The sequence below is a fragment of the Lichenostomus cassidix genome, chromosome 1 (genome assembly GCF_008360975.1).
Source record: "Lichenostomus cassidix isolate B80296 chromosome 1, HeHo_3.0, whole genome shotgun sequence".
Classification (NCBI taxonomy): Eukaryota; Metazoa; Chordata; class Aves; order Passeriformes; family Meliphagidae; genus Lichenostomus; species Lichenostomus cassidix.
Genome location: NC_139479.1, coordinates 111,432,805 through 111,458,016, shown reverse-complemented (window position 1 = coordinate 111,458,016; position 25,212 = coordinate 111,432,805). Strand labels below are relative to the sequence as shown.

The following is a 25,212-nucleotide window of genomic DNA, read 5'->3' as shown; positions in this document are numbered from 1 at the left end:
GCTGAAATTAGAGCTAAACATAGTGGAGAATCCTCTTTGTTCAGCACTGGTCATACAGTTCTTTTGTGAGTGTTGTTTTTCATAAAGACACAGCTTGGGCAGATAAGCAATTCTGAAATCAGGAGTGAGTTTGGATACTTTAAAAATAAGTTTCTGGACTTCTTGCCTGCAGAGTGAATATTTTAAAATACAGTGTACATGCTGCACCCTCAAGGCTCTGAATAACACACACACAAAAAAAAAAAGGAGAGAGAAAAATCTCGACAGTATATTTTACAAAATCTCATAAGTGTCAATTGCAAAGCTTTACAGGATGTAACCTTGGGATTTTTGATGTCTTGAGGTTGGCAGTGTAGCTTGCTAAAGGCACTTGAATGAACAAATTTTATTACTTTCACTATATTCAACTTGTAGGAAAAGTCACATACAATTATATATATATTTTCTGTGCACATGTCTGCATCTGTTATGAATGTAGGAATTATGTAATTATATAAACTAAGGAAAACTATACTCTGAAACACTAAAATTATTTTACTGCCTGTGATATCACTGGTGAACAAAAATAGCTTCCGAAAGGTTCTGTTTTACAGCTTTTTTGGCTTTTTTTTTTTTTTTTAATTAAAGGTATCCCAATTAAATCTAGGTTGCAGCAGTGCTGTTGCACTGGTGGGGGAATTCACCATTCTGGACAATGTGGGGTTTTTTATAACCAGCTTAATTTTTGTACTTACAGAAGAAAGGTGGACAGGAATGTGTTGATCAGGATGAAATAATGACGACGTGCAAATTAGATGAGAAACTATTTTGCTTTGAGTGATGATGCTGAGTTTGCTTTGACAGATGCTGAGTTGCACACTGAAGGTTTTAAGGGAACTCACAGATTCTAACTGGACATGCTAAAAAAGACATGTCTAGGTTGGAACCTCAGTCCTGGCTGAAGCTCAGATTCCCACAGGACCAGGTCCTTCCAGAGTGCCTTTTTCCCATTTTCCCTGAGCCTCGAGTGCTTCCTGTATGATTTCCAGACTTCACCTCCTTCCACCACCAGGAAGCAAAGCAAAATTTGAAAGGACAAAAACATTATGTCCCCATGTCATCCATGAGACATCAGTGGCACCACGGTGCTGCCATGGATCAAGGAAACCTAAACCCAGACTGATGTTCTGGATGGATATGGTTGTCTGGACACAGGAATTGGGCTCAGAGCTTCTGCAGCAGGATCCATGAGTTTCCTTCTTACCTGGTTCAGGGACAGAAAAAAACCCAGAGCTGGGATAGGATTCTGCACTGCTCCTGTCCTGGAGTGGATCCTGTTTACTTAGAGAAAATGTGACACTGACAATTCTGAATGTGATAATGGTCATCACTGACAGGACTTTCAGATTTGCCCTTTGAGATCTGCAATTACACATCTGTTTTGTTGGTACAGCATTACCTCTGATTTGAAAAGAAAGTGAAATTCTATCAGTGTAGGCCAGAGGTTTTATTTGCAATACTTCAGCAACTAAACATGGCACTGCAGTAGCTGCCATTATGTTCATTAATGCTCTCTCTGCTAAATAATAAAACTAGTTAAATTTAACATTCTGTTGAAGGTGATGAGAGCAGCTAATCTTGGAACATATTGTGGCCTTAGATAATGTTAGAGGCTAAGTAAATATTCCTACAATTACTACAGAAGGTGACAAACAGTCAGGTCTTTCAGAGGATAATTATTTAGACAGAGACAAATTTCCAGAGAAAATGATTGTGTGGAATCCTCCTGTGAAATCCTGAAACATAACTCAAACACTTTCTTTAAAACAAAAATCACTAAATTCGCGAATGAAAAATAAAAAAGGAAATGGGTTTCTTTCTGTGTTTCTTCCTCCTGTTTTTTAGTGTTAAGGAATCAGAGATTCTCTTACCTTTCTACTGCCTTACTCAGTGGGACCATTTCAATTATGTAAGATATGGATTCATTTTGAAGTGCTGCTTAAATGCAGTGATAAGAATGTGTTCCACAGAAGACAGAGCAAGAAAATTTTGAATAAATACTCAATTTACTTTAGGACTGGAGGCAAATTTCAGCATGAAAAATGGGACTGGTACCCTACAGATGTGCTCTGCTTCGCTGTTTGGAATTACCAATCTGATGAGCTGAGTCTCAGGGCTGCTGATGAGCCTATTCAGAGTGAAGAGGCTGGGTGAAATGAGCACCTGCCGCTGCACTCTGCTGAGTGATTATCCACCAGGAGCAAGCAGGAAGCACAGCTGTCAACTGCAGATAGGAATGTGAAAGCAACAGAGACGTCCAAGGCACAGGACTGGGATCTTGGCTCAGTTCCTGGAAATGGGATGGTAAAGCTCAGTCTGATCAGTCCTATCTCCAATTGTTTTGCAGCCAATATGAGCAGAGAATGAGGAGACTCCTCTGCTGGTGATTAGTCACTGGCTTCTGTAGTAAAGTGCTGGGGCCACAAGGATGTTTAGGAGGGTTGGGTAAGGTTAAAGTTTTCTTTCTTTGATTGTCCCCTTGGACAAGCACTTTGAGTGTAAGAACTCGTGTTTAAGGCTCTTGGCAGGTGACACCCTACAGAGCAGTGTTCAGTCCTAAAAATGGCACTGGCATCCTTAGTGAGTCCCAGGAACTGATGTTCAGCCTCAAGGTTTCCACAGAGTCTGAGAATCCACTGGTTTGCATTTCCCTCCACGAGGGTCCATAGCCATGACAGCTTCAGAAGTTTCTGCCCTTCATTTGCTCCTCATCACCTGGGTAGCAGTGAATGAATTTGTGATTGTGCCCACTGTGCTTCACTGGTTTAAACCAACCATTGAAATGGGATGGGTGTGTTCCCTTATTCCTCATATCTCCCCTGTTACTATGGATATACAGACTGTACTTTTTGTTTATTTAATTTTATAATGCTGCTGCTGTTCACACAGAGGACACAAGCATGGCTGTACACCAAAGCACATGTCCACAGGCACTGCTGCTCTTCATGGGGCTCAGTTTCTCTGCAACCCTTAGCCATCCCTCAAACCAAAAGATTTCCCTCTAAATAGTAATTTTTAGGCTGTTCATTGAGTGAGAGCTTTGAGACCAAGAGCAAATATTTTGGTTTTTCTTGACTGACACAATTGCTCCTGCCATGTGACCCTCTGAATCAGCATTATCAATCCTGCAGGTAGGCAGTGTTCAGCAGCTCAGACTGCATAGAACCACTCAGCAAAAGAGGAAAAAAGTGGTCCTGATGTGAAAAAATACTTTCTTTTTTCATGAAACATGGTGCAGTCATTATTATTCTACTATGAAGAAAATTGGAGGGGTTTTTTTACCTACTGGATACAAAAGTTAATGGGATAATGTTTGTTTACCACAGGCTTATGTATGCAAACAGGAGGGCAGGAAGGTAATAATTTATTGAAGTATCAGAATTCTTTGGAGGCCTCAAACTTGAAAATAAAGTATTGCATCAAACCTAAACTCAGCTAGTCATTGTCATGCTAATCAATAACCACGATCTGTTTTTCTTTGTATATAATTTATGTGTAGTTCATCATGCATATTTCCTTCTTTAGATTTGTAACTAAATGCATATTCCTAGTGCAAAGATTTTGGCTTTCATGAAAGTGCAGCTAAAACTTACTGTGCAACTATTTTATTCATGGCAAGGATTTCATTTAAAACTTCACTTGTTTTTCTTGAAAGATGCCAGTGGTACATAAAGGCCAAAATGAAATCTGAGGAGAAAAGAAGGGCTCATTTGCAAAATGGACACTGTAAGTAGTTCAACACTGTTACCTAATATCTATATCGTGTTTTAAATGAAGAATGTCTACTGTTTCTTGAACAGCTCTTGCCCTTGATGTTTTAATCTGGGTATTTGAGTAGTTCCTTATTGTCTGCATCATCAAATGTCTTTATTTTTGTTGGCATGGTCTCTTGAACAGTTCCACTAAATTCATTCCAGTTATTAAAGATTTTTTTGGTTTTCAGCTAATAACATTTAGCAGTTTTTCAGGTATATTTCTTTGAATTCTCAATTGTTCTGGATGCTGAATTTCTGCCTCAAAATTCCTCTCTTGGTGACTGTATGACTTATTTGTATCTAGTTCTCTTTGGATTTAGGGATCTACACTTCCAGCCACCCAAGAAATAAGAAGTGGAATGAGTTGTCTTCCCTCATGTTCCTGCTCACTGATCAGTACACTGAGAGAAAATCCTGGTGATCTCTCATGGGCAGTAATTAGTTTATGTAGCTTAGTTTAGCTACCTAGTTTAAATTAGTTGCATTACTGTTTTCTGTTAGAGTAGCAATTTCTTTTTTTTAAATTCAAGGAGTATTATACAATGGTTATCAAGCTTTTTTCCATAGTTTTGATAACATCCCTGGAAATCCTATGATCAACACAGGAATCACCAGAAGTAAAATCTTTTTTTCAGGTGACACCACTATTTGGAGCCAGTTATCTATTTCTGTCAGGGAAAAGGGCATATTTGGCCATAAAGTATGGTTTCTAGAAAGATGGTTTTGTCATTTGTTTCCAAACATGGCCAGAAATGAAAGAAGACAAAAACCCTCCTGCTGGAGAGTTTGATGTATGCCTCTGAGACTGTGACTGAATTTGAAAAAAGCCTCACTCGGTGTCTTTCAGGCCAGGGTAAATGATGACTGCATTTGGTGTTGACACAAAGCTTCATCTCAGAGGCTTCCCATTCATTTGGAGTTATCTCAGCATCTTGCTGGAGGGGGAAAGTCTCTACTCATATATGTGCTCCATAGAACCAAGATTAAAGAGGAATTACTGTTTTAGACTCAGCTATTAGGTGACAAGAGAAAGAAAGCTGAGAAATGCTTCATTCTTTTTAAAGGGATTCTCTGGACACAGCTGCTGAAGCCTCTTTTTATCCTGATAAGTTGGTGCATTATTAACAACAACTCCTGATTGAAAGTTTTCCAGAACTTAATCATGATATGGCAGCAGCCTAAAAGAATTCCCATCCAGATAGTCCAGAAGAAACAACACAAGTTCTTGAACATGCTGTACTCAAGAGCACAAGGGATATTAGCCATGCCAGGAAATGATGGCTTGCTGGAGCCTGCCAAAGCAGCCTGGCACCAACCCACTATTGCCATGGCCATCTCCAAGGAAACAGACAGGAATTATCTTGAAAATGGATTTGGATATTTTTGTTGTCATCTTGCACCTGGCTCTCTGGCTGCTGCTGCTGATCAGAAGAGAACAAAGCAGCACAGTCCTGCAGGACTCATCCTCCAAGGAAAGGAGATCAAAATTTGACCTGTTTGGCAGACCAGGATGTTCAGCCATCCACTCCTAAATAAAAGGAGTGAACTAGAAACAACTGCTTTCAAAATAAAGGACAGATTGCCTCAATTGCCCAAGGAGCAGCAAAGGGGAATATAAACTGCTTGGCAATAATCACTGTTAGTCTTGAAGGTCCTGCTTTTCCCCATGTCATTGAGCTTTCACTTGGTGTCTCTGCAGACCTTTTTTCAAGTGACCAGCTCTTTTTTCAGGTTCTGAAATTTTAAAAGTGGAAGACTTAATATATTATTTTCGATCTTTTTAATTATCTAGTTAAAAAAAACCCAACAAACAGACAAAAAAAAAAATAAAAGCCACCAACACACTATTGTTGCAATGCATCAATGCATCAATGCCGAGGAGTTTTTGATTCCTCTTACTCTCTCTTTTTTGCAGTACGTTTCCCAGGACTCAAAACATACATAGATCCAGACACATATGAAGATCCTTCTCTTGCTGTCCACGAGTTTGCAAAGGAGATTGATCCATCAAGAATTCGGATTGAAAGAGTCATTGGGGCAGGTAAAACTATATACCTACTGGAAAAATATCTCTAGGCATGGCAAGGCTGCTTTTCATAAGCATTAGGAAATTAAATCATTATCAGGTTTTTCCATAGGATTGGGGGTTTTGCCTGGTTTTTTTGCTTTTTTCCAGATGTATTCAAAACACTGTGTCACTCAGAATTTGCCATAGTTATTGTCAGTTATTCTCGGTCACTGAGGGTGAAATTAGATCAGAATCCCTTTCTATGGGGATATAAGTTCAGAGCATAGAAGACTGAGAAAAAATATTCTCAAATAGAAAAATGGAGGAGTATGAAGGAGAAAAGGAGAGGCTGGCTTGGGATTGGCTTTTCTGTGTGGAGAAGTACCACTGGCAGAGAGGGAAAAGAGGAAGATCTGTTGAGAAGGTGCAGACAGTAAGAAAGGTGGTGCACTGTAATCCTTTTTTATATTTGTTTCACATATCTTAGTCACTCTAGAAAGGAAGGGTATTTTTCAGTTTATATCCCTCATTTAATGATATAATTAACTACACTGATAACCATAGAAACGTACTCAGCATCTCTTTCCCTTTTCTTGTATGCATGGACATGTGTGCTTAAACACATTTTATTTTTATGGGTTTTATTTCCTAAAATTACGTGGGTAATTTGTCAGCTTCAAAAATATTCACCTAACAGGACTTGCAAACAGGTTGCAATGAAATGTAAACCTATTTCCATGCATGCAAGGTACAGGTTAAATGCCATGAGTGAGGCAAGGAGAGTACAAATTCTCACACAGTTCTTCAGGAGCTGTTAAGGGACATAATGTATCAGAAAATTCACAGCAGTGCTAAAGCTTTCTGTGCATTCTAATTCTTTATTACACTTTTCAAGTGGATGTAAAATGGATTTGTTATCACAGGAGGATTACTTTTAAAAGATGTTCACAATTTTCACCTAAGTGAAACCAAAAGTCAACTTCTATTCCAAAATGAAACATTAATATCTTTTAAGAAGTCAATCACTAGATGCACTTCTAAATTTGTTCAGGTTTAACATTTTATTTTGGTCAATAATTCTCATTTTTAACTTCTGTAACTTTAATTCTTCAAACAAAAATTATTTCCATTCAAAAACTAAATTATTTCATTTTGAAAGTGCCAAAGTGGAAAATTGCAAATATTTGAAAAATAAATGTCCAGCATTTCTGGTCATGACTTTTTTAAAATTGATCTTCTCCTGAAAGCAGTTTCCAGTTTGCTTTTTCAATGGAAAAAGTCATGTCCAAAAGCTCTTGTTAATTCACTACTTTCAGTTCAGATGGCTGTGACACTCAAGGCAAGTATTTATTCTTAGTTTCTTTTTTAGCTTAACTCTAACCTAGCTCTGTACCCAAGTTATATTTTAAATTATTTGGTAATTATGTCTTGCCCATACACTTTTTTCTGCCCCATCTTTATTTGCTGTTTGGTTTAAGGCTCCAGTACCTCTTCAGGGAATGAATTCCCAAAGGTACTTTTCCAAGTCTGTCTTAAAACTTACGGTTATCCTCTTATTTTCTTTGTTAAAATGTTGAAACTGAAGGAAGAGACCTCTTCAATATTTCCTGGAGCAGAAAATATTCTTTTCATAATCTAAATTATGAAAAGTTCTCTCACAAGTGTAATGACTAAAACAGGGAAGTGAGCTGAGCTGTATTTGGTGTTGGAATCTTTCAGTTCTATCAAAAACTGTGTACTGTAAGACATTTGTTTTGATCCCATGCAGTAATTTCAGGCTGCACATCAGACTTTTCAATGAGTGACTATTTGTGTTTCGCTTTTAAAAACACTTATGTTGTGGCTAAATGAGAAAAGAGACGTGTGGTTTGCACAGACTTAATTTCTGGACTGCTCCATTAGCTCCTTTTTGTATAATATACAGTAAGATGGATGAGGTTTATATTATTAAACTGGGGATTATTTATATTTTTTTAAAACTGAACAGGCAGTGAACTCTTATCTTTTTCTCTAGTTGTGATCAGTCTTTTCCCTGGAGCAAGGAAAAATGTTGACTTCATTGACATCTGGCTCTTAGCTTCTTGTTCCACGTATAGTCATGAACCTCAGCTGCTGCAGGGTCAACTTTTATCTTGTTTATCCTCAAACCTGAGCAGTGAGAATGAGATTCTCAGATTTTAAAAACCCGTTTTGTTGAGCATGTTCCCCTTTGACTTTAAAAACATTGAAAATTCTTTATCTGAACAAAAATGTAGAAAAGCTACTCTGGGATGAAATCTTGTCAAACTCCCTGTAAATAATTCAGTGCTTTAAGTTATACCATTGATCTTCATGTAGTTTAGAACAGAATTAGATGTTATTACACACATTTTAGGTTTCTAAATGTAGGAAATTGTGTGTTCTGGGAGCTGATGATCACTTGCAGTCTGTTTGACATCATGTCACAAAAAATCTGCTGGTAGTCTTTATGTTCACCAGTTTCTCAATCCCAGTATCCAAGGGGAGTGAAATTTCTTTCTAACTTTCCAAATCATGCATCCAAAAAAGGTGAAAGGAACAGGTGTTCCTTCCCCTGCTTTAGATAATTTATTTTACAAATAATAAATCTAGGAATTGCAAGTCGTTCACCTGCCTCCTTCAGTTTTTAAAGCACTTGGTAACAGCCTTTTACAGTCCCTGAGGGATGAATGCCATTATTTATGAAATTCTGAAGCTGTAGTACTCTCGTATAATCTTAGAGTAGCAAAATGGTTTGCTCCATAATTAGTATTGAAATGAGATTTTGCAATTCTGCAGATGAATTGACCACAAAATTTCTTAAAAATATGGATATTAAGACTCTGGTATTTTTGCTTTTCACTGTTTCATGAAGAGAAAGAAATTGGAAATTTTTCTCATTTTAGGCATTTAAGTTTAAAAAACCAGCAAGATGCAATAATGTCATGGCTTTAGAGATGTGTTGTGGTCCTGCTGGATGTGTCACAGAATGGAAGATTGATGGACTATTGAAAATGTTCAGGTTCCATGACTTTCTTTCATGGGAGGACTTTACAAATCCAAATTAGCTACTATTTTTTCAGTGATAGTAGTCCGGAAAGCAGAGGAGGAGAAGCTTCTAAAGGTGAGAGAGGCAAAATCATACAGGAAAATCCTCACACGACTTCCCCTTTTGTCAAAGATCGCCAGAATATTAGCCTGATGACGTATCTTTTCTCATATCTTATATTTGCACATATCTTTAATTTATCTTTTAAAATTAAGTACAAATAAATTGGTGGAGGAAGAAAGAAGAAGACCTGTAGAAAGAAGACCTGGGACACTGGGATTTTTTAGCTGTTTAGGAAGCTGCTAATTCATTCAGAGGTTATGTTCAGGATCTGTTAATTGTACCCTTGCACTTGATGATACCTCTGCCATTGAAGTCAAAGACCAGCTATGAAATTGTTCCTTTAATCCCTCCACTCTTCACTGACTAATAAAACTTTGCTTTGTTTTAGTGGAGGCACAACCTTCACTTCAGAAAATTATAACTCCCTGATAGTACAAGATTAGAATGAATTTTGTCTTACAATTTTCTGAAGTGAAGATTGTGCCTTTAAGGTCCCTCTGTTCTAGATTTGGTTTGTATCTGGAAATGCACTTTTACAGGATAGAGCTCTTCTATTTTGTTTACTTCTCTCCTTAAAGTTTAAGGAAAACTACTTCAGACAGCACTCAATGGAGTGTTAAATCCCCAGCTAAATATATATGTGTTCATTACTTGCTTTTTGCTTTTTTAGCAGTTCTGATTCCAAAATGACTGGGGTAGAAAATTTAGATTTGCTGTGAGAGCAACCTGCACTGAGAAATGCTTTGAAATATTTCTGTGAACATTGTTTTTCACTTACTGAATGGAAAGCTGAGCTGCAGGATCCAAGAGTGTATTTGGTAGGGTCTCTAAATAACTTCTGGGTGACTTCAAGATCAAAGGAAAGTTGGGATTTCCATACAAACTCAATTAGTAAATGTATAAGGAGAATGCAGGGAGACACACATTCTTCACAGGCCCTACATACACAGGGAAACATCTGGGGACAAGTTTTGTGATTCCTCTAGCTACACAACTCCAGATTTCCTGAGACTGTTGGGCTTTGGCTGTCTGAACAGGGAAATGTGTAATTAATGTCAAGTAGGTGTGTAAGTCCATTTAAATAAATGACATGCAAGTGCTTTTCTAGGTCATAACAGCATAAAGTACTTTTGAAATGCTTTCTGCAGTTGGAGGATAGTCAAGTGTTCTGATAGTCTTAGGGCTTTTCTTATCATATAGGTCTTAGTGCATTCCACTCCTAGGGATAGATATTGCTCTAAGTAGGTATTTTTCTTTTGTCACCACTGGAATGAAAATCCAAATGTCATTACATTCCTTCCTCAGTTATATTTCACAAACATATTGTTAGCAATGTTCAGTCTCAAAATAAAGCAAGGTGAACCACACTGTGGAGGGCAGAAGGTTTGGCTTTTGCAGGCACAGTAGAAATCCCCATGATCTCTTCTGTGGCACAAAGGAAAGGTGACAATTTGCTGCAAAGTATTGCTGAATATTTTGATTTTCTGGGGTGTGATGAAACTCAGTAAGTTTGAATATCCAATCCATTATTGCTCTGTCCACTTCTACAGGATGAGTTCCTTGACTGTTTTTGTGTTCAGGCACTGTGAGTGATTTAACAGCTATTTTATCTATTTAAGGGGAGTTTGGAGAAGTATGCAGTGGACGTCTGAAGACACCAGGAAAAAGAGAGATCCCTGTTGCAATCAAAACTCTGAAAGGTGGTTATATGGACAGGCAGAGGAGAGATTTCCTGAGGGAGGCGAGTATCATGGGACAGTTTGATCACCCAAATATCATTCGCCTGGAAGGAGTTGTTACAAAAAGTAAGTCACTAATCCCTTTCCATAATAATTCTATGCTGCTTTCCCATTCTCTGTCATTTAGTATCAAAATTAAGCATTATGTCCACATTCAGTATGGGTTACAGTTCTCAGAAATCTTCTAAATCATTGGCAGTCAATACTGCAAAGTTTGGGACCGTTACAGGAAATGCACAGGCTGTCTGTTTTCTATTTGAAATGTTTCATTTCTGTTTTTTAATAACAATTATCTTCATTCAAGAGAAGTCTTTACAGGCTCTTATGAAACAAAATGGAGACGTTGCTTATAGGCAACTGGAGAAAATCATTAATGTCTCTTAGCTGACAGTGAAGTCAAATCATGTAAAATATCAGCTGCACTCTTTGCACAAATGCTCATTATTTATTTGAGGTTTACTGATTTTGGTACCGGAAGAGACGAATTCCCTATTTTGAAGAAATGATAAGTAAACTCTGTGTGAGTTACTGTACACTTGCAAACAATGGACTAAAATTCCAGACTAACCTATGAAATGGTTTACTCTTTATAAGTGTTGCAGCTGCCAAGAGGTATCCCTTGCCTTTGAAATCTAACAGGTTTAGTGGTGTTGTGGACTTTCTGAAAGGCTGAAATATCTAGTTAGTATTTTTAAGAAGTCTAATTAACATGCTTGTAATTTCTTCAATGCCACCTTTTTCAGTAATGAATTAAAAAACTCAGTTTTGTTTTCAAAATTAATCATTGTCTCAACCAAGCCCTGTTGTTTGCTAATTTGCAGAACTTACATTTTTCTTTTAAAGGGAAGTGTTGTGAAGCAATGTCCTCTTACCATCACAGTAAATACAATAAATATGAATATTTCCTGTTTTCACCTCATTACAACATCCAAAGCTATGTTTGGAAAGCACAAATAACTAAGAACAGAGGAAGGTTTAGGCTCCTGAACTCATGTTGTTGCAATGGAATTTCCGTAGGTTTATGGAATGACCTGACCATGCTCAAATCTGTCTCTCTGTGGTTCTAAATAAGGATGATTTTTTCCTTCCTCACACAGTATTGGAAGGATGAATTTGTTGTTATTTAGGTTTGTTTGGACTAACAAAACCCACTGCATTTCAGGAAAGACACAGCTTAGTCTGTCCATTGCTCTCCTGTCAGTAACTGCTTTGCGACAGCAAACAGGAGCACAAGTTAATGCTGGCTGAGCAGCACTGCAGATCTTGTCAAGAGATATAAATATGTAGGAACTTAATTGAATTTGCTTCTTGCTTCACACTGAGCATATCAGCAATTTCATTCCACCAGTTTTCACCACCAGGAGTGGTTTATGAATCACAGGTATGATTAGGATCCATGTGGTGAGTCTTGCAGGGTGTGTCTCATTCCTGGAAAAGGCAAAGGGCTGTGGTTTACCAGCATTGTTTAAATCAAATTAAATGATGCACAGGGAGTACAGTATAATGTCCTTGGCAATGGCATGGTTGTTTAATCTTTACCACATTTGTAAATTTTCTTTCTGTAATGTCTCATCATCAGTCAAGAGAGAAATAAAGGTTGCACACAGGAAAAGAGAAACAAACAGATAAATCAGTGCTCCAATATTAGAGTATTTCTTTGTGTTCTACATGAAAGATTATAGAGAACTTGAAGCCAAAAACCCATTAGAAGTTCTGCTTTTCACCAAGGATTCAACAAACTATTATTGGTTTGTAATGTTTGTTTGAAGGTAATGTAAAATAGTGGGTGTTACTGTTATAGTCACATTGTCATATAAAAATATGCATCTTTCAGATATGAAATAAGTAGTGGAATTTTGAAAGAAAATATTTTGGGGTCAGGCAGGTTATTTTAAAAAAATAAAACAATTATACAACCATAATTATAGAATGAAAACAGGCTACATGGATTATGAACAAAGTTCACCCCAAGGCACAGAAAGTTCAAGTTACATAAATTGTAAAGGCCAAGGCTGAGCAGCACTGCTGTGCTGCAGGGAAGAGGCCTGAAGGCAGGCTGATGGACATGTGCACTCTGCTCTTTCCACTTTATCCTTAGGCTGCTGCCTTGCATTTACACTGCCTCATCGTGTGGTGTTTAGAGAATAACATGACTTCAGCTTGGAGGAGAACACTTGCCTTGCATTTCACTGAGTGCTGAGTCTAGGACTGCAGAATCCAAATTTCATATAACTGAAAGGTGTGCTGTAAAAGTCAGACAAAACTTTGTCCCAGATTATTTGTGTACTGATAGCATGATTAAAAGGTGTTTTGTGCTAAAACCTAGATTAATAACAACAGCAACTATTTATCTGCTGTGCATTACAGTTCCACTAACCTATAAAGGCACATTGGATGCAGTAAATTTGATTAATAGATGTGTACTGCTGTTCTTAGCACATGCTTTCCTCTGTGTAACCATTAGTCATTAACTTCTAGCTGCTGCTGATCTATATTGCATCAGTTTGTAAGCAGTGCCTTCCATTACAGTGTCATTGACTATTGAACAAAAAAGAAAAAGGATTTGGTTGTAATAAGCAGAAGTGCTGTACCAAGTCAATAGCTATTGACTGGGGCAATAACAAATTTGCCTGTTCACTACAAATGAGAGCTTTTATCTGGTGCGACCAACTAAGCAAATGTTAACTTTTAAATTATACTGTTTTCAAAATTGCTGTAGAATACATAGTGTACAGGAGGAAAAAATGCTAAACTAAGCCTGCTCAAAAGTAGGTCTGAAACAGAGTTTTAATTCCCTTTTCTTATTGCTTCATTTCTCACTTGCCCTGACTGCAGTGCCTAATCACAGAGAGCAGTAGGCAGAACAGTTGCTGTAGCACAAGCTTTCTGTTGGCAGGGAGTTCATTTCAAGGGCAGTTTGCTGGGCCAAGGCAAATACACCATGGCACAGAATCTGGATCCACTCATATTGCTAGTCAGGACTCACAAGGGAAACTTTACTTCTGTTTGGTTTTATTACAACACCATTCCTTGCATGGTTTGCCATAAAATACTGCTTATTGCCTCATGAATTCATCATAGATGCTCGGGCACTTTGTGAACACATCCATGTTTCCTTACAAGCCATGTTAGCTCAGTGGTAATTTTGGGACCTCTTTTGGGTGTGTCAGGGCATGCTCAGGTGAGTTTGATGTCCTTGGCCAAGCTGCTGCTATTTCATAAGCAGCTGTAAGGACAACAACTTCTTTCTCCAGTGCAAACATCTGTGACCAACAAGAGCTGGGCTCTAGGGAAGTAAGATGTGCCTTTTCTTCTACATCATGTGCAAGTCTTTGTTGCAGACTTTCCATGAAAATTCCATAAAGCAAATAAAAGTTATGCCTGTAGCAAATATCAGACAGCATAGCTGTATCTACAAAAGGCATGAAAAATGATCTCTGACTATTGTAACTGTACTGGAAGAAATCCAGACTGGAATCTGTAGATAGTTTAGTTTGATGATATCTTAAACAAGAGTTTAAAGCAGAACCTAATCAGTACCATGTAATACTGTGTATATGCAAAATATCACTGCATGCAAGAGCTTTATTACATTAATAATCTGTTTGTTCCCCACCCCCCAAAAACATTACCCTAAATAACTTCCAGATCTTAGAAATTATTTCCAAGGAATTGCTTCCATTTCCAGATTTTAACTACTGAAAGATTTGTCCCTGTCACATGTACAAGATGAATCCTTTTAAGGTATTCATTTTCTTTGGTGGCATTATGTACATTTGTATTCTCCAGAAGGATTTTCTAAATAGTCCCTTCACAAAATAAGGATAAATGAAGACAGCACCTAGATCTCTGATTCTGTGTAAAGTCTCATCCTCAGACATTGAACCTCAGTTTGGAATGACACTTTCAACTCCCTTATTGTCTCCTCACTGTTTTGATTTAGTGGCTTTCAAATTGTGAAGACTACTGCAATTCTGAAATCTTTAGGCACTCAGCTTGCAGACCTTTAATAATTGAATTTCTTTTTAAATTATTGTATATAATCCATTCAGTGCAACAAAACCCCTAAAATCAATGCACCTTACCTTGTTCATGGGGGAGGCAAAGCAGCAGCACAATCCTTTTACACTGTAATTTACAGTATGTAGCTCTTCATATCTGACCCATTTTGTATTTTTCAAAAATGCAGGATGTAATGAATTCTTTTTTTTGCAGCCAACACATTGTGCTCTAGGCCTTACAACCTTCGTTGTAATGAGTCTAATGTTGTCCTTTTCTCCACCCTGTAAAATGAAGTTCAGAATCCATTTCAGAAGGCGACATGTTTTGCAGTACATGTGTTTATTGTACACATAATGTTGACTATTTGGTTGCTGCACAAAAGGATTGAGGAAATTTTGTGTCAGTATTGACAATACTCTTGTCTTGGTTGTGGGTGGTGAAATTTTACTTCCAGGAAGTGTGATTCTCCGAAGTTTAAATGTTGCTTATGTACAATCCACTGTGAAACCAAATGTGTGTTGTATTAGCCAGTGGACTTTACGCAGCATTGAGCATAAAGTTGAATTTTTCTGATCAAACATTACTGGAGTTGTGCACACAATGACAGACAAAACAGCAGGATTCCAGCTGTGTTATAAATTGTTCAGTAAGTGCAGCTGTAAATTTAAATTTGGCTCACTCCCTTTATTTTCCTTTGTATCCTAATTCATAGACAAATATTGCAACACATTACTGAATCCAGTGTTGGATTCAAGTTCAGTGGCCATCGAATTAACACAAAACCCTCAGCCACCACCTGCACTGTTAGCCAAATTTGTGAGCTCAAAATACAGAGCTGAAAGTTAGAGCTGTGCACATAACACAGACAGCACTAAGTATCTGTGGCCTCCTTGCAAAATAGGTTACCCTTCCTATTCCTTCAACTGGTACCCAAAGAATATAATTAATGTTGATAGTAATGAGCTATTTTTACACATCCATGCATGTGTGTGGACATTTCAAATCACATGTGCAAACCACCATGCATCCATGTGTTGAAGGTTGCTGGCAAAAGTTAGGAATACACAATGCTCAGTTCTCCTGAGTGACATAAACTTAGAAGAAATTAGCTTTTAAACCTCTGGGAAAATTTACATTTGTCGTTCATGCATGACAGTCTGCGAATTTTGTTCCAAAAGTCAAGGGCCATTTTGGTTTCCTGCTGTTCAAATCAGGCACATTTCTGCTTTTCCCTTTTTTCCAGTTAGCAAGCCATGCATCATGACAGTCAATTCTGCTGCTACATCTTTCAGAGGATGATAAGCAATGAAGAAAAAGCACATTGTCAAACAGTCAAGTAGCTAACACCCTGTTAACAGCAGCTTAATCTGACCAGGGTACACTATCTAACATAACTAAATTCCATAATTCTGCTTTCATAGGCTACGGCTGAGAAACAGGATTTCACTTTCTTCAGGATTCTTTGCCTTCAGATGTCTGTATTCAGACACACAGGACCTGACTTTCAAAGATATTTAGATGCTTTGATGTGAGATGTGGCTCTAGCAGAAAAATAGGTGACAAAAATCATTCCTACTAACAGCCATAAAAGGATAAAATCCTGTAGATAAGATATGACCACACTGTTTCTTTTTCCTTTTCTATTGAAGGGAATGCATGGTCATAACTTTTCATAATTGGCATCATTACTAACCACAAATGATTGCATTTCCATCTGAAACATCTAAACACAACATGCAGTTTCTTCCTTCACCATGCAAGTAGAGAAGAATATGATACAATAAGTTAATGGGCCTAATACTTGAGTGTGTGGGAGACATATGAAGGGTTGGGGCTTTTTTAACAACTGCAAGAAGAAGATCAATGAATATCAGGGGGAGACGAGATTGCACTGTGCTGACAGATTTGCTGCACAACATGGCTGATCTGTTGCCTGTACAGGAAAGCTGTAAAAGCAATGCTGGGAGCAATTATAAATGACAATGGCAATTGCAGCTGACAGCTAAAGGAGTGAGGGGGTTAAAGAGTATATGGAAAGCAATCGATAATCCCAATTCACGACTTGTATTTGGTTGATTTATTTTGATAACTCTGCACACATTTGTTCTTCTGTATAGAGGCAAAAACCCACCAGTAAATATACACGTGATTGAGCACTGGAAAAGACCAGGGATAACTCTGGATATATGGGGCATTGTTAGAGTTGCTTTACCCCATTCCAGGCAGAGCATCCTGCTACACCTTCCACAGGCAAACAGGAAATGACTGTTTTAAATGTAAGCTGTGTTTCTTGTCTGTAAATATGTGTGGCTTTTCAATGGCAACCATTTGGGGGATTTATTATTATTTATTAGTATTTCTTTTATTATTACCCATAGACTCTCCAGCTGGCTATCTAGTCTCTCCTCCAGGATGTATTTGTGTGGTTCTTTATCACCATCTCAGTTGACCTGCTTTGTCTTCCAGGGTTTTGTTCCATGTTTCCTCACACCTTTCCCTTCTGTGCCAAGTCCTTCCATTTTGCTGTCCTTGTCAGACTGAGAAACTCACTCCACTCTTAGTTCCAACAATACAATCAATAAGGAGGAAACAGAACAGTGGCAAAAGTCCTGGACCACACTATTTGTGCCTTTGCAGGCTGATGGTGAACCACTGAGGTCAGGACTGACAGTGCAGTAGTTCCATCAGATCTTTCCTGGGGATATTAGAGGAAAGTACTAAGAAAAAAGAATGAAATCAAAGGGTATAATTTAGAATGCAAAAATTATGTGATGTAATACAGTGAGGACTGATATAGCCTCAGATTCATTTATTCACTACCTTTTTTTCTTCTCTGCTGCCCTTGGTTTCTGGTTGTAGTTCTTGTATTGTAGCAACAAGGCTGCTGTAGGCTGCAGTGACATAAATTAAGATTTTGTATCAAGAATGCTAATCCCATGGATGGGAATATATATTTTCATGGATTACAGTTGATTCTTGAAAATTAGCTATGAGATATGTCTTGCTTAGGATAGAAGTCTTGTCATACTAAATTATACCTGTTTCATGATCATTTGAGTTAATGTCTTACACTAAGACTGCACTTATATGGGAGACATCTAGATTAGATGTCAAAGTAATAGAGATAATTCAATGTTTCTTGCCCATGGCAGGTGTTGGGTCTAGATCCATCTTTGATACCAAGGAGCACAGATTCTCCTCAAGGTGACAAGATGAAAGATGGGAGACATAATCATGGTGACTGTTGAGTCCCCATTGTTAGGGTTTTTTCAAGAGAAATAGCTGCCATTCTCACTACCTTAACTAAATTCAAACTGCCATGAGTGTATCAAAATAATAATCTACCCCTGGAGCATTTGATTTGATCCAGTTGTTTTCAGTGTATCATCATAAAGTTGCTTTAAGTTTGCTTGTGCATGAAGAGTTTTTGTTCTCCCTCACAGTTTTGTTTGCATTTATCTGGCTCTTTCAATAAGCCTCCTGCCTTGTGTGTATGAAAAGGTTATCATGGGGATTTACGTGTTCCTTTATCTCAGAATCACAGAATCATTTAGGTTGGAAAAGACCTTTATGATCTAAAAGTCCAAAGGTATTTATGAAGTATTCAGAGAGCCAGGAGGCAGAGTGCTATTGAACCCATAATCATTACAACTGAATAATTTAATGATGTTGGAATCTCACTACAGAACAGTTGTCAAAGGTAGTGAATGTTATAAATAATATTCGTCTTCTGTAGTCCAGTGGATTTCAGGTTTCTGAGAATGGAGTATCTTAGAACTTCTGCAGAACTCAGAAAATGCATCTCATTACAGTGAACAGGTACAAGATAGAAACTAGATTTTTATTGGTAAGTTGAGATCCTTCAATAACTTTTAAGAACTACTGTAAATGTCTGTGTTACTACTGAAAATTGAGCACAATTATGTGTTCTTTCTCATATAGGATATTCTGACAATTTTTCTGGAGCAATAGTATTCATATTAGCACTTTCAACCCTGCTATGCTGCCAGATTCTAGTTAGCAGCTGAGTTACAGCCTTCCCAAAATAAATAAGAGAATGCATTGTGTAAACATACCTTCATTCACCTAATATGCAAAGTTAACTAGAACAGTTTTTATGCTTGAACTTTAATTAACTGGATGAATGTTTGGGTCATTAAAACTGTTCCAGAAAAGCTGTGCCCCTTCTCTGGTTCCAATCTGAATAAAATTCACATTTGTTTGCAAGTATGTGAATAAGAAATGAAACAGAAAGTTTTTCTTGTTCTGTGTTCCTTAGGCCTGCCAGTTCCCTTTGCCAAATTTGTGGTGAAACAGAACATGCCAGACCAACATCAGTAATTAATGAAAAGGGCAATGCCAGCAATGCCCTACAGGTAAATATGTAAGGACAGGTCCAAATATTTACCTGAAGGTGATCAATATGATCAATCTCCTGTCACCCCAAAACAGAGAGGCCATCAGACCAAGGGAACTGTGAGTTCATCAGGCAATTAGGGTGGTGGTTGTCCCTACATCACACACAGTCTGTCATACAAAAGTTTGCATTGTGATATTTCCCACAGCTCAAAGGCTCGCACACAAATTTCTAATGCAAGGCAACAAGCTTAAGATATCTTTAAGAGCAGATTCATATCAAGAAGAAGAATTGAAATATGGATTGGTAATTTTCTCATGTAAATATCTGATATAGTATTTTATGGGAATGTGAGGGTTAGATGTGTGGGAAAGAAACCTTTGGTTATTTACAACTTCATCTTTCTAGTACAAGGACTGTTATAAGCAACTGTAGCTGTGATGCTTTGAATGGGACAGAAAGAGAGCAGAAGTTTCTCTTCATGTCAAACCTGACACATCCTCCTCACACAGGAAACAAAGCACTTGTGTGGGAAATTGCCAGTCAGGACATGCTTCCCACACACAGATTAATTTTCCAGAATACAGAAGTAAAATATGCTGAAAGTAACAATGTTCAGTGATTAGCCAGAAAACTTTGAAATTTGGAGGTGGAACAGTCAGATTATGCAAGGAAAATCTGTTCAGACTTGTTTTGAGTCATGGTCAGTGCTGTGTTTTCTGTGTTGTGCTGGGGAGACAGAGGGAGAACTTTAGTGAAAGGGTTTGCAATGAGCACACACCTGCACCTTTTCCTTCCTGGTCTCACTCAGCATTGCAGCTCCAGCCAGGGCAGATAAATTATTTCTGTTTCCACCATTCTTCTAGCACTATCATCAACATCCACACAAAATGATGCTACTATTTAAACGGAGTTTTCATCTGCAACATTGTCTATTCAGAATCTATTAACTCATCACTACCTTCTTTGTATATTTTTGACCTCCAAATATCATTCTTTACTTCCTCTCTGTTGAGAATCTTTTTATATCTATTTCATGGACTATAATTATCTTTCTGATTATTAATATGTACATAGTTGAGGTTCCAAAAGAATAAATAGCTTAGATGTAAACTGTTTGGGATCCTTTCCAGACTCCTGAAGTTTTGGTTGGAAAATCACTTTGCAAAAAATACTGCTTCTTAAATGTTACATTTCTTCACTGATAAAAGTGCTTATAAATCAGGAGTGGATGATAAAGCTGTTAAGGGAAACACAATTGAAAGAGAGAAGCAATGTAGGGGAAAGAAAAGTAATTTTAAAACATCATAATAGATGGTGTGAAGTTACAGAGTATTCAGTTTAAGTATGTTCTAAATATAAGCACAAAACATTAATGACAATCCTGTAAACTCATTTTAAGAAGCAAATGTATTCAGTCACACATTCCCGGATAGATTGATGACAACATCCATCTGTAAATATTTTCATTTTTCTACTAAACTTTAACAAGGTAATTTCTGCTGAATAAAATTTGAACGCAAATAAGTTTAGCTGATAATGACTTCATTTCAATATTTTATCTAGAGAAGCATAGTACAGAATTTTTATGATAGTACAAATCTGAAACAAACCACCCTACTGTTGCTAGAATTCACATAATTGATTTCCTTCCTTCCTGAAACAACAGAAACTTGTTAATATCTCCCTAGACTGACAATAATTAATTTACCTGCTTTGGAAATGAGTCTCCCCTCTTTCCTTTCTCTGATTTCTTCCTCTCAGCTGTAGTTGATCACATTGTTCAGCATACAAGTGCTTTAGGTAAGACAGGCAATTTACTTGCAATTTTCAATGAATGCCTTTATAAGCATTGAAAAATGTGCCTTTGTGGCCTGAGTGAGCAATGACTGCCCAACAGCCAGTCAGTCATGCCAGAGCCACTGTTGCCCAAAGCAACACAAGGAAGATGAGATGAGAGAGGGTTTAGCACATTGCATTCACACTGGTCACCAAGGGGTCTTTGAGCTTGGGAGGAAATCCTCGGAATACACTGCTGTCAACAAGGAGATAATTAACAAGCACAGCTAATTCTCTTTGGTCAGAAGCATTTTTCAGAAGAGAGAGCAGAATTCCTGTCCAAATGCCTCAGCCCATCAGAGAGATGCAGGAGCTGCCCACAGCCTGTCTTGGTTTATCAGGTGTTGCTGGGACACTTTCACTGAGCAGAGGCAAAGAGGGTTTTCCACCTAGCATGTAGATTTGTAAATGTAAACCAGCATTTAATGCACTTCTAATCAAAGAGTTCATTCCAAGTCACAATTATGGTAATGACTGCAGACTTTCCACTTCTAACCCTGGCATCACTTATTTGAGGAAGTCACTTGGTGTTTGTGACAAGGAAGAAAATCAAACCTGTGGACTTAATTTTATTGATATTCCTGCACTGTGAATTGTGAATGGTATGAATGTGAATAGCAAAAGGAATCCTCTATTTATACCCTACATTTTTTTTAACAGAAAATCACTCAGCCTCAAATGGTTTTCTTTTTACACTGAGCACAATGAGCCTTTCTCAGTGATACTGAATATTGTCTAAAAGTGGGGAGTGTTTGTCTCCTAACCATGACTCAGGGTAGCAAGGCTAAAAGAGTGGATAATCTGAGCTTTAATTGCAAAACTGCAGAAATGTGCAGCAGGCTGCATAAAAAGCTATTTCACTCATTAAAATAAACTTGCTGCAATTTGTAAACATGAAGTACAAAATTCAAACCTAATCTCTCTCTTTTTGTGGAAATACCATGCAAATGGGCAGCTGAAAACTTATAAGCCCCTGGAAGTTCTTAACCATCCCATTTATAAGACCCAATCAACATTTCACATGGAGTTTCCTGATGTAAAGGATGGAGAATTCCAAATTATAGAAATTATTAGATTTTACACAGGATTTTTTTCTTCTAAAATAACAAAAAATGGGTGATGAAAAGATGGCTGAAATGGAATTAATGTAGCTAATTATTAATGGATTAATAATTCTCTGAAATGATGTATACAAAATGAATCACAAAGGTTTTGGCTGATATTGCAGGCTTTGCTTTCTTCTGTCATAAAAACTGTAATTTTAAAGTATTTTGTCTCCAGCTAATTTGATAATACAGGCATGATAATGAAATCCAAATGCACATCATACAGTGCTTGTAGCAGTGTCCTGGGTATCACACATACCTATAAATACATAAAGATTTCAGGTTCTTGTTTAGCATTGTGCTAAAGCTATTTTCAGTTGAGCAGTGGCTGAAAAATACTTATTTAATAGACAGCTTAGGCATACACATGTTGTTTTGTCCCATATAAGCTCAGTATTTCCAATTATTATTCCATTAAGACTACAAAGATGATTCAACACAGCAGTTGTTAATGCTGTCTAAAGCCTTAATCATATTAATGTTGTCACACCAGCAACCAGAACTTCAGTGTGCATTGACATTTAACACATCACAAAATAAATGCCTGTAGTGTTTGTAGACCTCTTTTCAAGCCATTCCCTCATTTTTTCCCCCCCCCAAATCACCTGTTTGTCTAGAAGCAGCAAGGGAAATTAAATTAGATGTTAATATTCTCCCCAAATATTTTGTAACTTACATCAGTTCCTCCTTAGGAATTGTAAGCTTCTTTCAGCATTTGCTTTTTTTCCCCAGAGAAGTCATAAGTAAAGCCAAAAGTTGTTATAATTGGGGGTTTCTAAAATAGTCTCATTCTGTGTAAATATTCCTAACTCTGGGTTTATTCCTGTGCCAGTCAAGAAATGAGAGTTCTCCAGGTTTGTAGGGAAGCATTGTCTTCCACAAGGATCTCAAGGTTAAACTCATCAGGGTTGGAGACCTGAACAGCAGCTTTGCCCTGCCCAGTGTTTGTTTTCTTCATGTTTCCAGACAAACCCTGTAAATTTAAATCTGGAGCAGAAATTAGGGAACTTGATCTAGAAAAGCCCATCTTTGAAAATATGTTCAGAGAGCTGGGCTGGAATGGTCTATTCCTCAGAAATGAGGCCAAAGCATAGGAATGCTTCATTATTTCCAAACCAATAAACTGAAGGAAATTCAGAATTAACACTAAAGTGAAGAGTAAACCCAAAAAGCATGGAAATAAATAATCCAGACACCAGGAAAAGAAACAATCAAAGACCTGTGAGTTCTTGAAAGTTCTTTATGTTTTCTAAATGTACTGAAAACATGATCCAACAAATTCATCAGGGATAGATTTTATCCCTGACTCTGATCTTTTTTTTTTTTTTCCATTGCAAGTCAAGCCTTTTGAGTGCTCTAAAAATTGTAATCTGACATCATAATTTCAAAGTTTTATAAAGCCATTCCTTATAAAAACCTTCCATATGTTCCTTCATAAAAGATGATGAAGTAATGTGCCATTCCTGGTTGTCTAGGAAGGATAAATCAATAGAATCATGTGAGAGAAAATTTCACTGGTTTTCAGTAGTTTCCATAATGGATATACTACAAATAATTTTGGAAAAAATGCTCTAACCCTCCTTCTAACTTCCCCAAGGAAACACTAGTAACAATAAAAAACAGATTTTATTTTAGAAAGTGCTCATAACAGAAGTCAGACATTAGGTGATAAAATTGGATAATTCCCCTATGCAGAAGCAGGAAAACTCTTTCTGCATTCTGCACTCCAGTATTTTGCCACTGAATGTTCAGCCCAGCCTGCATGGAGATGCAGTTTGGAGTGGAAACAGCCAGTTGCTTCCTGCCAAACTGAATCCAAAAGCTCCTTACAGCCCTCACTTCCCCAAAGCCTTCATCTGCAGAGCTGCTAAGAACTTTCCCTTAGCTGGGTTTTACAGTCACTGCATGGAAAGAATCACGACAAATTTGTTTTGACTATATCAAAACAAATAACAGTGGGGTTTTTTTACATTAAATACACTACCCATGCTTTTTTCTTTTTTTTTTTTTTTTCTTTTCATTTTTTCCCCAACAAAATCTGTGGGAAAAGAACAGACTAAAGTCTTCTTTTGATGGTGCTGGTAAAGAGATGGTTCTAGTAAAAACAAAGAACAGAGGTCATTGTGACCTCTAGGACTTCCCATCCCAGTTTATTAAATTAAACAGCCAAAGAGCTACTTTTGAATGTGTAGCTGTTAGATGCTCACAAGTACACCACACATGAAGTGGCCAATTCTACCTGCAGAAAGCACTGAATCAGTTTGAAGTGCAACAAATAAGGAAACAGCAGTGACAAAGAACAGGGCAGTTTTGTTGCAAGGCCATGGGATGTGCTGTGGGGAAGTGTCTGTCCCTCCTGGCTGGCCATGCTGGGACCACACAGTGCCAGTAAATGGTTGTGAATTCCTGTCTGTGCTCTGGAGCTTAGCCAAGCCTGTGGATTCAGTTTGCCCAGACACCTCCTCCTGCCCTTCTGCTCAGTGCCATAATGTGCTGCTAAACCCCTGCCAGTTTAGGATGCTGTACCAGTGATTTCCCTATCAAATTCTGCAATCTGTGGGATGATATTCCCCCTGGAACAACAGCTGAAGGTGGAAGGCAGGCTAATTGATTCAGCACTCCCCCACTGCCTCTGAGCACAGGCACTTAGCTGTAATTATTGTGAAACAGAAGAATCTACACTGAGTTATAAACTGCTACCACAGGAGTCAGAAAGTGGTGGGTATTTCATGAACTGTCAGCTATTTTGAGTGTTGCCATATATTTCTACAGTTTCAATGCCCTTTTCCAACTAATATCTGTAAGTAAAGAAGTTTCCCATGTTAAGGTGGCACAATGGTCATAGTGTGTAACTATGGAGCAGGGAGAGGTTGGGGTTTTTTTCCTCAATAAATCCATGGCTGAAATCTGCTAAATAACAACTGCATTTGAGGGCACTGAAGAATCGTGGTTTAATATTCTTGTCTCCTTTTCCCAGTTCAGAATCTTGCACTAAAAGATCTTCCCGTTATTGTGAGTGCACCCACTGCAAAAATGAGTGTAAATTTTTGCAGAAAACAACAGAACTGGTGGAAAGCATGGGTCTCTGTATGATGTGTACTGACAGAATGGCATTTCTCAAGAAATCTGGTTAACTAGATGACCTCCAGGGGTCCCTTCCAACCTTACACATTCTGTGATTCTGTGTGATATTTCATGGATGTTTATGGAAACAAGTAAATATTTGAGTAAACTTCTAAACTACTGTAAATGCCCAAA

General features: G+C 37.7%; 1 protein-coding gene across 9 annotated transcripts in view; it reads left to right on the top strand.

The window, feature by feature from the left end:
* Window positions 1–25,212, top strand: part of EPHA6 (EPH receptor A6) — a 382,511-nt gene that overhangs the window by 279,118 nt on the left and 78,181 nt on the right. For all 9 annotated transcript variants that reach the window (XR_014855459.1, XR_014855458.1, XR_014855457.1 and 6 more), the window contains 3 exons: window positions 3,695–3,765; window positions 5,710–5,835; window positions 10,531–10,716. Coding sequence is in view for 5 of the 9 variants with exons in the window: in XM_085076898.1 (XP_084933024.1) it covers window positions 3,695–3,765; window positions 5,710–5,835; window positions 10,531–10,716 (383 nt within the window). In the remaining 4 variants the exon portion in view is untranslated. The remainder of the gene's footprint in view (window positions 1–3,694; window positions 3,766–5,709; window positions 5,836–10,530; window positions 10,717–25,212) is intronic.